The sequence below is a fragment of the Lytechinus variegatus genome, chromosome 18, assembly GCF_018143015.1.
Source record: "Lytechinus variegatus isolate NC3 chromosome 18, Lvar_3.0, whole genome shotgun sequence".
Lineage (NCBI taxonomy): Eukaryota > Metazoa > Echinodermata > Echinoidea > Temnopleuroida > Toxopneustidae > Lytechinus > Lytechinus variegatus.
The window spans coordinates 7,851,009-7,862,865 of record NC_054757.1 but is presented as its reverse complement, the minus strand read 5'-3'; the positions used below and the strand labels follow the sequence as shown (position 1 = coordinate 7,862,865).

General features: G+C 38.2%; 1 protein-coding gene across 2 annotated transcripts; it reads right to left on the bottom strand.

The window, feature by feature from the left end:
- Window positions 1–5,166: 5,166 nt before the first annotated feature.
- LOC121431940 (histamine H3 receptor-like) lies at window positions 5,167–10,931 on the bottom strand. 2 transcript variants are annotated; one of them, XM_041629718.1, is made up of 3 exons: window positions 10,662–10,931; window positions 7,277–7,406; window positions 5,167–6,748 (listed from the first exon to the last, which is right to left on the bottom strand). In XM_041629718.1, the coding sequence occupies exon 3, from the start codon at window positions 6,637–6,639 to the stop codon at window positions 5,413–5,415; it is 1,227 nt and encodes a 408-aa protein (XP_041485652.1). In that variant the 5' UTR covers window positions 6,640–6,748; window positions 7,277–7,406; window positions 10,662–10,931; the 3' UTR covers window positions 5,167–5,412. The 2 variants fall into 2 exon arrangements, with proteins under 2 accessions (XP_041485652.1, XP_041485653.1); XM_041629719.1 differs by lacking the exons at window positions 7,277–7,406; window positions 10,662–10,931 and adding an exon at window positions 7,062–7,115.
- Between the last annotated feature and the right edge of the window lie 926 nt (window positions 10,932–11,857).

Sequence of the window (11,857 nt, the reverse complement as noted above, 5' to 3'; positions counted from 1 at the left end):
CAAACATTCTACAAAATAATAAACAAAAAAATAAGAAAAAGAAAGATTTTCACCCTCCCTAAATTATGAAGATGTCATAAGCTCCCTTTAGAAAAAAAAGCTGATAAGTAAAATAAGAAGAATTACAACAAATAAGACGAACAAAAAATGCTCTGCCCTGATGAGTAATGTCTCCTGCTTTTATGCAACGATCAGGCGATATTATCTCTGAATAGTCTGAATAAAAAGGAATTTATGGCGGGTGACCTCGATGAATGTAGGATGTATGTGAAGACGCCAAAAAATTAAATGGATTTCTTTGGTAAGCTTATTCCGCACCTAACAATAATGTTGGAGTGTAGCAACGAACATACTTTCAATTGCAAAGCAAACTTATGTCTTTGAATCGACTATACAGAGTGAGTCAGAAAAAATATCCCACTTTTGGTACGGTGAATTGTTTAAAATATGAATATTTAATCATTAGTTTCATGATATGCCACTTTTAAATATTCATATTTTAAACAATTCAACTTACCAAAAGAGTGAGTCAGAAAAAATATCCCACTTTTGGTAAGTTGAATTGTTTAAAATATGAATATTTAATCATTAGTTTCATGATATGTCTTGATAGAGGTATCCTCCCAGTACATTAAGGTACCTTTTTCATTTGATCCCCGCACGCATGACTGAACAGCGGACAATCTTTAGAAGACTGTCAGATCTCACTTGCGCCAAGATACAGGGTGGGGAATAAAACACTCTTTTGAACAAAGACAGTCCGACAGACTGAAACACACACACCGAAACACACGTACGCACACCATAACACACAACAAACATGCACACGCACTGGCAGACCCACACAAACATGCACACACACACACACACACAATTGGGCTGACTCCTTGCTGTTCTGCGACGACCTGAATGCCCTGCGTTCAGGTTGGTACTCGTTCCTGTTCGGTGATATTTCTGAACATTCCGGAGAACATACTCGGTGACCATAAATGACCTATGTTGTGGTGTGAATTCAGGACGAACCATGGTTCGTGTACTTTTGCTACTGTAAAAAAAGAGGCTCAATTGGCTGCTGCCAAATCAGGCAAGCCCTTTTATAGGCAAGGGCAACAAAAGCACAGACATCCATTGTAAATTTTCATTGTTAACCGACAAAAGACATAACCAGCATATTGGATTTATGTGCACTTGATGATGATGATGAAGATCAAGATCAAGATGATGACAATGAGGATGATGATGATATGATGGTGGTAGTGAATGTGTTTTAATGGGAAAGATTGTCGGGAATTGCCACTTAAGCATTCAGCGATCTTGCTAAAAATGAATGCTTAATCAGAAAAGAGAAAATTATGAACCAGTTTTTAACATTTGTGTTGTGTGTGTTTGTGTGTGTGTGAGAATTCCAGTCAGTCTGTCTGACTGTCTTTGTCTAAAGCACTGTTTTATTCATCACCCAGTAACTTGGCGCAAGTGAGATCTGACAGTCTTCTAGAAATTGTCCGATGTACAGTCATGCGTGCACGGGATCAAATGAAAATGGTACCTGAATGTACTTGGAGGATACCTCTATCAAGACATATCATGAAACTAATGATTAAATATTCAGATTTTAAACAAATCAACTTTACAAAAGTGGGACATTTTTCTGACTCACTCTGTATTGCAAAATATTTGAGCATTGAATGAAAATCTAGGTGATGTTGTATGCAAAATAAGCTACTAATTCGTATTCAATGCGTTGAACGTAATTAAGTTTCTAGCCATGCCATGTTAATCACTGTTACCGCCCCTCGTATTCAAATAACATGATAATTTATTCGAAATTAAATATTCATAATCTTAAGATTTCATCAAACTTGATATTTTTAACTGCACAAATTCAAAATGAAGAGAATTGTCCCCCTGGATTGAAGGCTATAAACTATGACGAAAATGATAACAAGAATATGTCAACTATATGATTATTACAGTCTCTTGAAAGGAAATATGTAAATGATATTTGTAGTAATAAATAATAACAATTATCATTAAGCCGTACACTTGTTATAGCATATAGCACTGAACACCTTGTTATCTAAAGACTCTTAGCGCTCTACAATAAATACAGCACATAAATACCCTGGCTTTCATGGTTTTACTAGAATTGCTGAACATTGCTTTAAATCTGCTCAAATTTCAGTTTCTTGAATGCTATGTTAATATGGGCTGAAACGAGACATTCCATAGACGAAGCGATATAGTATAAGAAAGATATTTAGCTCAATTTTCACGGTTAAAATGTATTCTTTATAAAGTCACGCAACAACGCACATGAAATGATACCATAACGTTGACTTTGAAATTACCAAAAAAAATGAAGAAATCTAATCAATCAATGAATAAAACAAATTGAATATCGAATTAAAGTTAAACTGCATGGGTGAAACGTCCACAAACTTCTTAAACTTTTGATCCAAATGCAAAATGAAAGTCGAATATAGTCAAGTTTATTCATAGGCGGCGGAAGCGGGGGGACGGGGGACGTGTCCCACCCAAAATTTTAGGCGGGGGAAGACCTCCCCCCTAAATTTTTGGTTGATAACCCTTTTTTGCTTGCTTGCTCGTCAAAAAAATTAGGTGGCCCCCCTAAAATGTTGTGCCAATGAGTATAGCTCGCATGATTGTTCTAATAGATTGCATATTAACTGAAAATTACGAAAATACCCGTATTATAGGGTATCATTTTGGACACTGATTTCATAAAATTGTATTGTGATGATCGCTTTACAAAGGGTGAGAGGGCCATATGCCTTTATTCGATATCGTTTGATTATTGAAATAATACATCAAGGAATTCCAATCATGAATTATGAACTAGCGTCGTTTTGCCATGGATCCTATTACAAGTTGACCGAACACGAGCGGGATTTTTGATCTAATCACGACCGCCGATGTTCCAGGTTTCTTTTTTTATCTTCTGAATAAACAAGATAAAGGTGTCAATAACAACCTCAAAGCTTATCCTACAGGGTCGCCAAACATGCATATCATTATCAACGACTTTTGAAAATGCTGAATGAATAGATTCAATGTCCATCGTGCTTCATTAGCCATGATCGTTACGAGGGATAATTACATTGAATGCATTACTTCAGTCACATTTGCTCTACGGCAATCGTACAGCGGGGCGAAAACAGCCGTTTTAACCGTTTTATTCTACCAGCTTCATATAAAATGTGGAGCGTTGCGGCCCAGTGGATTAGTCTTCGGACTTTAAAACAGAGGGTCGTGGGTTCGAATCCCAGCCATGGCCTAATTTCCCTCAGCAAGAAACTGATCCACAATGTGCTGCACTCAACCCAGGTGAGGTGAATGGGTACCGGTAGGAAGTAATTCCTTAAGAAGCTGTGTGCGCTATGAACGCCTAGCTAAGCCGGGTAATATAGGAGCGCCTTGAGCACCTAACAAGGTGGATATGTGCGCAATATAAATATCCTATATTATTATTAAAATGAATAAAATGGCTGCTTTCGACTCGACATACGGCCACCGTAGAGCAAATGTGACCGAAGTATTAGCATGACCAATCGTATGTCAGTTGAATGATATCAATAATATGATATCAAAAAAAAAATCAACACCGCAGTTTCAAAAATTTAGCACATGTCAACAACGGAAGTAACTAACTAACGATACGAAAACAGGGGCTACATTTTGAAGCAATATAAAAAAGAAACATGAAGGATTGGACATTATTGGACACATTTGGGAGACAATCGTTGTATCAACTAATATGAAGATAATCAACACAAATGCATACATCGAATTTAAGCTTGACAAGGCCCCAGTGATTATTTTTACCCATCATGAAGTCGAAATCAATCTCGCAAATTTGAAAAAAAAAACATTGCAATTATGATGCATTGAAAAACATAAAATAATATACCAAATTAATAATATTTTGACCTACTTTTTTACATGAATAGGTACACACTAAGAAATGAAGGTTCAAATTGAACCCCGAAAGGTTGATGCAAAATCAGCACCCTATGGGTTCAAAGATTGAATCCCCGATTGGGGTTCAAAAATTGAACCCCTGGATGGGATTCATTTTTGCACCCTGCGGGTTCAAAACTGCACCCCTAAATTTTAAATTAAAGGGATGCAGCTTTGAACCCGCAGGGTACAAAAATTAACCCTAACCATATAGGGTGCTGATTTTGCATCAACCTTTCGTGTGTAAGTGGTGAATAATGCAATCTTTGAATAAAGACCTCAGATTCGATCGAAAGTTAAATTGTGAAGCATTTTGTGGTTACGTTTGCTCATTGGCCTTCTATGAACGTCGTCTGCTGGGTTTACAAACCATCCCTGTTTCACATGCATGCAGGAGCAGCGGTGATTGTCAGTGGATAAAAGAACATTCGCTTTGTTGCCTAAAAGGGATGCTCCGGCTGAAGATATTTATGTTTAATACATAGAGTAGAATTCACTGAGCAAAATGCCTAAAATTTCATCAAAATCGGATAAAAAAATAATAAAGTTATTGAACTTTAAAGTTTAGTAATATTTTGTGAAAAGAGTCGTGATAAATATTCATTAGGTGGGCTGATGATGTCACTTCTCCACTTTCCGTTTTCTTATGTTATTACATCATAATTACTTGATTATTTCATGCTTGTGTGAATGATATGTCTCCCGTATAATGCAATAAGTTGCAGCAATAAACATCTAATGCACTAAATCAGTTGTCAATCCAATTTTTCTAGTTCTTGGAGGAAAAAAAATGAATAAACCTATTTTCAAATAATAAAATGCAAAAGAACAAGTGGAGATGTGACATCATCAGCCCACCTAATGAATATTCATGATGACTGTTTTCACAAAATATTGCTAAATTTTAATTTAATAATTTTGTTTTTCGTTAACCGATTTTGATGAAATTTTCGGCATTTTGATCAGTGAATTCTGCTCTATTTATTAAGCTATAAATACTTTTAGCCCGGACCATCCCTTTAAAATTTGGAATTATGTAAATATGGGAGAAAGGTGTGAGGTAAAATGTAGTTGACGAGGGCAGATTACAATAATTGTCGCCTGCCCCCCCCCTTCGTTCTCGGCCCATTCGTTGTACATGTTGTAAGGTCCATGGTTTTGCTTAATGGTGACGAGAAATGACAAAATGAACGAATTATCAGTTAAACGAATATAATATATCTGCTGAAATAATACATATTTCCTCAGACACAATCAGCTGTAGTAGATCGTGAAAAAAAAATATTTACAGGTTTAAATTGATCAAAAATCATCTGCACTGTGTAAAATTTATGTCAATGCAGTTGTCCCTTGCAGCATAAGAAACATCAACTGCACATAGGCCGATTACCACGGCATCACCTTGAGTTACCATGGTTACCGTCGGTTATTCATCTAGTTGTTCATCGGCCTCTTTCTGATGTGCAAAAAGTAAAAGAAATTCTCCCTGTAATGAACGTTGGCGCATGCATACAACATGGGATTGACGGCGGAGTTCGCCCATAGGATGAACGTCACTGCCTCCGTCACCCGACGGTTGGCTTCATCACCGTGTATGAGGACATAGCAGTCGTTGATGTAGTACGGCATCCAACATAGGATGAAGACCACGAGAAGGGTTGTTAGAAGTTTGGCTGCTTTCCAAGTACCCCGACCTGATGACGTCATACGATGGACGCGCATCACAGCGTTGGAAGCTTTCCTCAGGATTTGCCCTTCTTGAAGAGCACCAACCATCGGAGCACTTGGTCCAGGATATCCTCTACTGTATTCTGCTGCGTCAACAGCAGCTCCACCATCGACACTCGTAAGCACACTGTCTTCATCGATCGAGCGGAGTCCAGGGGGTTTCTTTGTGCCATTTGCATGTTTTGTGCTCATCCGTCCGGAGACGGTATTGGAGTTCCGATGCTCTTCTTGGCGCCTTTTTAATTGTATCTTGCTCCCCCTCCGCTCCTGTATTTTAGTAAACACTTTCAGGTTCAGCAGAAACAGACACGCCACGGGCAACGCAAACTCGATGATGAACATGGAAATAACCAGAGCCTTCTCACGGCGGTATTCCAAATTACAGGTCTGATACTCGAGGTACTTGTAGTCCGTCCTTGCAGAATAGACGAAGGCAAGCGTGGTATGTACGAGACTGCAGACGAACCAGACAACGATGAAGATAAGGACGATGCGTTTCCGGGACTGATGACGCTGGTGTTTAATTGTATCGCTCACCATGAGGTACCGGTCGATGCTGATGGCGATGATGGTGATGACGGACATATCGGTTGAGATGAAATCGATGGCCCAAATGATGATACAGAACTCCCTTCCAAGGAGCCACTTATCCGTGAGGTAATGGGGGATGTGAATGAACATGATGATGCCAACGAGGAGATCGGCAATGGCCAGGTTGAGAATAAACGTATTTGTCTTCTTGCTCCGTATTCTCTCATCTCGTCTGTATGCTGCAAAAACGAAAGCATTTCCAAGAACAGTTATAACCGCTAAAGGAATGTAGAGCAAGCACATTAAGACGATTCGGACGGCAGTTACACCTGTGTCCCCATCAAGTCCCGTGTCAGATCCAAGCGTGGTTATTCCCGCCAAAGTAGACGTTTCGGTTTCCATCACTGTATATCAAGCTGCATGGCGCCTTACATATCAACAGGAAGATGCTATACCTATCCAGCCAGAATGTTCCAATTGAAGAAGACCTGACGATCGAATTTCCATGTTGCTACCGGGAGGAAAAAAGAAAAATCTAATGTACAATAAATTGGTGTGGCAAAAATTAATGTCCAAATAAAGATAATTATGTCGATCTCGTTAAAAAGCTTCATAAACTAGATTCATTACACATTAAGCCTAATAGCGTTAATGAAATTGAGGAGCACTATCTGGGCTCCGTGGTCGTTACCGTTCATTATATACCCTCAAAGAGATCATTCCCATTAAGCTGTCAATCACATGCGACGATGAACATTGTGCCGATGAACTAAACACCTTCATACGGGGTCATTCATTCCATTACAAACATCAAAAGCACTCACATCAATCTTTCCTCAGTGCTTAGGTACGATAGAAACGAATTCAGTCCAATGTTAATACTCGGTGTTAATTATATATAGAGGTGGCAGTTCTGTTTATTTGTCTCGTTAATCATGGATGGATGTGATAGATAACGCAATTAAGATCCCCTAAAAACTTCGAGATAATCACTTCCACACAGTATAGAGGACCACCCTGCCCACTGATACTAACTGACCTTTTGCTATCGACCTCGATATCAGTGTGACGAATATCTGGCATATACATCGGAGGCAAGTCACCCACCCCGTCTTGAAGATAACTCCATGAACTTCAAAACAGCTTCGTAAACCATTGCGTGATCAAACCTGTAAGGGAGAATGAGAGAGAGAGAGGGGGAAAGGAAAAAGAAAGAGCTTTACCAACAAACAGCATGCTTTTCGGTGAATAGGGTGATCTAAATCTGTGAATGATTAAATCTCCTGCTCAAACACAGTGTGATCTACTTTACTACTGGTGTTCCCTAGTCAAATATATTCGCAAACATTTCACGAACTCAGCTCTGGAAATCTATTATCACTACTCGTTGAATAACGGTCTCGTTCAGTAAAAATAAGTCTATAATTTAAAGTCTTTGCATAGACATAGCAGGAGACATATTACATGCCTTGAGACAAATATATTGAACCTACCGGGCCCTACCACATATCAATATTCTTCGTTACAATAGATAGTCTTTTGAATAAAAATTATCACATAACTGTAACTGCATATCTCTTCATGTTTGTATGTACAAACCGAGAAAAAGGGAAGACAAATAAAATCTAGAACTCATCAGAAATGACGTCGCAGTCCAGGGTCACAGTCACATCAACGAAATTTACTTTTACGATCATAGTTATTTCAAACCGTCACACTATCGATCAGTTTGGATCTGGTTCGCTGATGTGTCTGAGGCCTAACGTGTTTCCTTGAGGTAAAGTCGAATTCAATTATGCTGAGTTTAAGTTGACTGCATGATATTAAAGAGACATTATGTAAACAAGCACTTAAGATTTCATCAAAATTGGACGCTGTAAATAAACATTATTACATTTTTAATTGAAAAAAAAGTTGTGTGTACAACACATGTGATATGCAAATAAGATAGCCGATGACATCACTTGCCCCCCCTTTTTTTTTTTTGGGGGGGGAATATTTCATAAATTATCATGAAATGTCATATGAAATATTTGAAATTTTCAGTTGCATATACAATGTTAACAGGTTTTAAAATAGCGTGAATACCATGCTTAGTTTGCTACTTTCTCGGCAATTACTCAATTTCTAGCAGAATCCTTTGCGTTGCCACAACTGGCATTTATCTTTGAGTATACAGCATGTTTTTTTTTCTGGGATACCTATCTGTATAGACCTATTAAGTTTATATGAACAGCTTGATAGAAGAAGTAAGGTCAACACATGTGATGTAGTTGGCGCTATCGAGACATTTTTGTTTGACAGGGGAAGATGTCTTGATTTTTTTTTAATTAAAGGGATATGTTATTGTTCTACCACTAAATCATTTATTTTCCATAGGCTGAAAGGCCTACTCTTTCTTCTCTCTCTTTCTTTTCCATTTTTCTCCATTTCCTTTTTATATCTTTCTATGTCACCAGTAAAGATCAAAGTTTACAGACCGCCGTCCCCTGAGTACCAGCAGCACAGCACAATAAGCCAAAAAATTTGAGGAGGCTAGACATGGGGCATGTGCAAACTCAAATAAGCTGTGAGCGAATGAAAAACCATAAAAATGAACATTATTCTTGTTTTTTTTTAATATAGCTTTGGACACAACATAGTCTGAATTTAATATCTCATTTCACCCCTTTCGTGAAACTTTTGAGTGGGATCCATGGCCCCCATCCCCTCCATCTTTACCCCAGGGATTCCTACCGTAGCACCAAAGATAGTTTACCCTCTCAACCTGGTAGGCCTATCCTGTGGATGTTTCGCTTTGATGCCAATGTGAAAGCTCCCTAGAGGCGACCGCACACCTTGCGATTGGTCTGCGACTCAATTCAGGAATAAAACGTAGAATTCGATGCTAATATTGAGACTTGGAATATCTTACTGTGTAATGTTTTAAATATTCATAAGAATACCTATCTTCAAATCTGTGACTATGCTATCTTCCTTAGAATAAAAGCAAGTTTGATATCTAGTCGCAATGACGTTATAGCAGCCGTACGATTGGGTACGATTTGAAACTAATTTGGCCTTTACTCCAAAATAAAGGCTTACAATCTTACAAAAGGGTAATATTATTCCTTCAATTAATTTTAACCTCAAGTAAAATGACATGTTCCAGTCACATTTTCAGAAAATGAGAAAAAATGCGATTTGTTCCAAAATCGGATCGCGAACAGTCGTAAGGTGTGCGGTGGCCTCAATAAAGACCAGTGTCCAACCGCCTCCGAAAGGGTTAGGAAACTCTTCAAGTCAGTCAACATGGGGAAGATACAGTAAATTCGATTTGTTCCAGGTGAAATAAAGGGATATCCTATAGTTTTACGACTTTAGGTTAAGTTTTATGACTTTAATTAAGTTAGGTACTCGTAATTGATATTGATAAGCACTGGTAGCCGTTATAATCGTCATCTACTCGACGAGATGACGTCATATCCTATCTTACACAGTCCATGGCGAGGTTCGTTTTCTTAATTAACCCTAAAAAGTGTGCTTGGGTTATTTTGACGCGTAATCAGTAATGAGAGAGGGACTGAATCAGTCACCTCTTTCTTATTATTATAGGGTTAATTATTGCCATCGACTTTTTGTGTCTACAATTCAAATTGATTTCTTAAATGCTTGGAGAAGACAAATTAAAGAAATCTACTATGTAAACGAGACTACTTATAGATAAGGGACGCACCATTATTTATCCAGGGGGCTGGACGATCCCCCCCCCAAAAAAAAAAAATACTTGACTTGTTAGATGAGAAAAAAAACCTTAACTCACCATCACAGTAAAAAAAGAAAACTTGGTCCACTGACAAATTGTCAAAAAAGGGGGAAAAATATGTATCAACCCAAACTTCCAGCCCTCCCCCGGGTGCGTCCTTAAAGGAGCATAATGTTCCACAATGTCTGCTTGCGGAGAAGATAAAGTGACCAACACTCTTAATTCAGATTAAAATGTGTTCGGCCGAATAAAGTGGTTAATAATTTTGAAATTCTAACTAATTAATTGGATGATTTCGACTATACTTTTGTCCATCGGATACATTACCATGATTATGCCATGGACCCGGGTCCATGATAAAAAGGTATACTCACCATCAGATTGGTAAGTCCTTTTTAGGAAATTCAAAGTGAATCGGAAAAAAGAATCATTATGGAGGTGCCGTGGCCGAGTGGTCTAAGGCGCCTGGCTATTCATGGAAAGTCCGGGGTTCGATCCCCGGCCGCGGAACCTATGCCCGTGAGCAAGGCATTTAATCTACAATGCTCTTTTATCCTGCTTTCAAATAAATGGAAATACTATATGCATTATTGGTAACTAGGTGTGCACTTGTTTAAAAAAAAATTATGATGTAAGGATGTATAGAGTCGTTATCGTAATGAAAAGAAATTCTACTCACTAAAGGCCTGTGCATTCTATCATCAAGGAGTTATCACTTCTTGTTGTCATAGAACCCGAGTTGGACGTAGTATTTTCCCGAAGATATAACGACATAATTCACCAGAAATGATCCCCGATATAGACTCTCCGCATGAAACGCAACTATGAAACGATAGCCATGTACTCCTATCTTTATTTCCGTCTTCGTCTTAAGTGAAATAATAAACTAATTAATATTAATGTTCACAGAAACGCCCGAATTCTCATCACACATTGCACACGATATCCTGTAAGCAGGACTGTGATAAGGCCAACGTTTCCAAAGTGAACCCTAAGCGATTTTCATGATGTACAATGATCCCTTTGACATGAACTTGATGAATGCCCTAAAATGGGTCGAAACGGGGCCAAAGAAAAACTTGTTCTATTCTCACAGCATGGACTTCAACCCTTCATTGCTTCTGGCTAGTTCTCCAGATATTTTTTTATTTTTTTGTTCGTTTTAAGTCGAATGCTTTTGCAGCAAACAAGCCAGAAGATTCTTCTCAGAAAAACGGCAGCGAGTTGACTTCTGTGCATTTACTTTCAGTGAAAAAAAAACACGAGAGGGTGCCGGCATTTTGGTTGAGTAAAATCATCTGGGGCCCGTTGCAGAAAGAGTTGCGTTTAAACGCAAGCCAAGAAATCAATCGCAAGTCCCAAATGCGCGCTGTTGATTGGTTGAAAACCAAGTTGCGCATGATTTTTAGAGTTGCGATTGATTGCAACTCTTTCTGTAACGGGCCCCAGAACGGCTGTTCAAACAGTATTCCTTTGAGTGGGATCAGGGGATGGTTTCATGAAAGGACTTGTCAGACGTTTTATCCGACAAGTCCCATTTCATCCGACGGTGACTATAGTAACAGTGCCTCTCAGCCAATCAGAATCAAGGAAAGTTGTCAGATCTGACAACTTGTCAGACAGAAATGTTGATGAAACGGTCCCCAGATGAAAATATCTGCTGAGTATTCCGAGAATATCATGACCGAATTAAATGCATTTATTCCTACTTATTATTATTATTATATTATTGTCATCATTATTATTATTATCATTATCTTTATTGTTATTATTGTTATTATTATTATTATTATTATTATTAGTAGTAGTAGTAGTAGTAGTAGTAGTAGTAATAGTAGTAGTAGTAGTAGTAGTTATATTATTATTATTCATGCT

What these genes read in the sequence shown, in the direction of transcription:
- LOC121431940 (XM_041629718.1), bottom strand. Translation starts at nt 6,639, where the DNA reads ATGGAAACCGAAACGTCTACTTTGGCGGGAATAACCACGCTTGGATCT.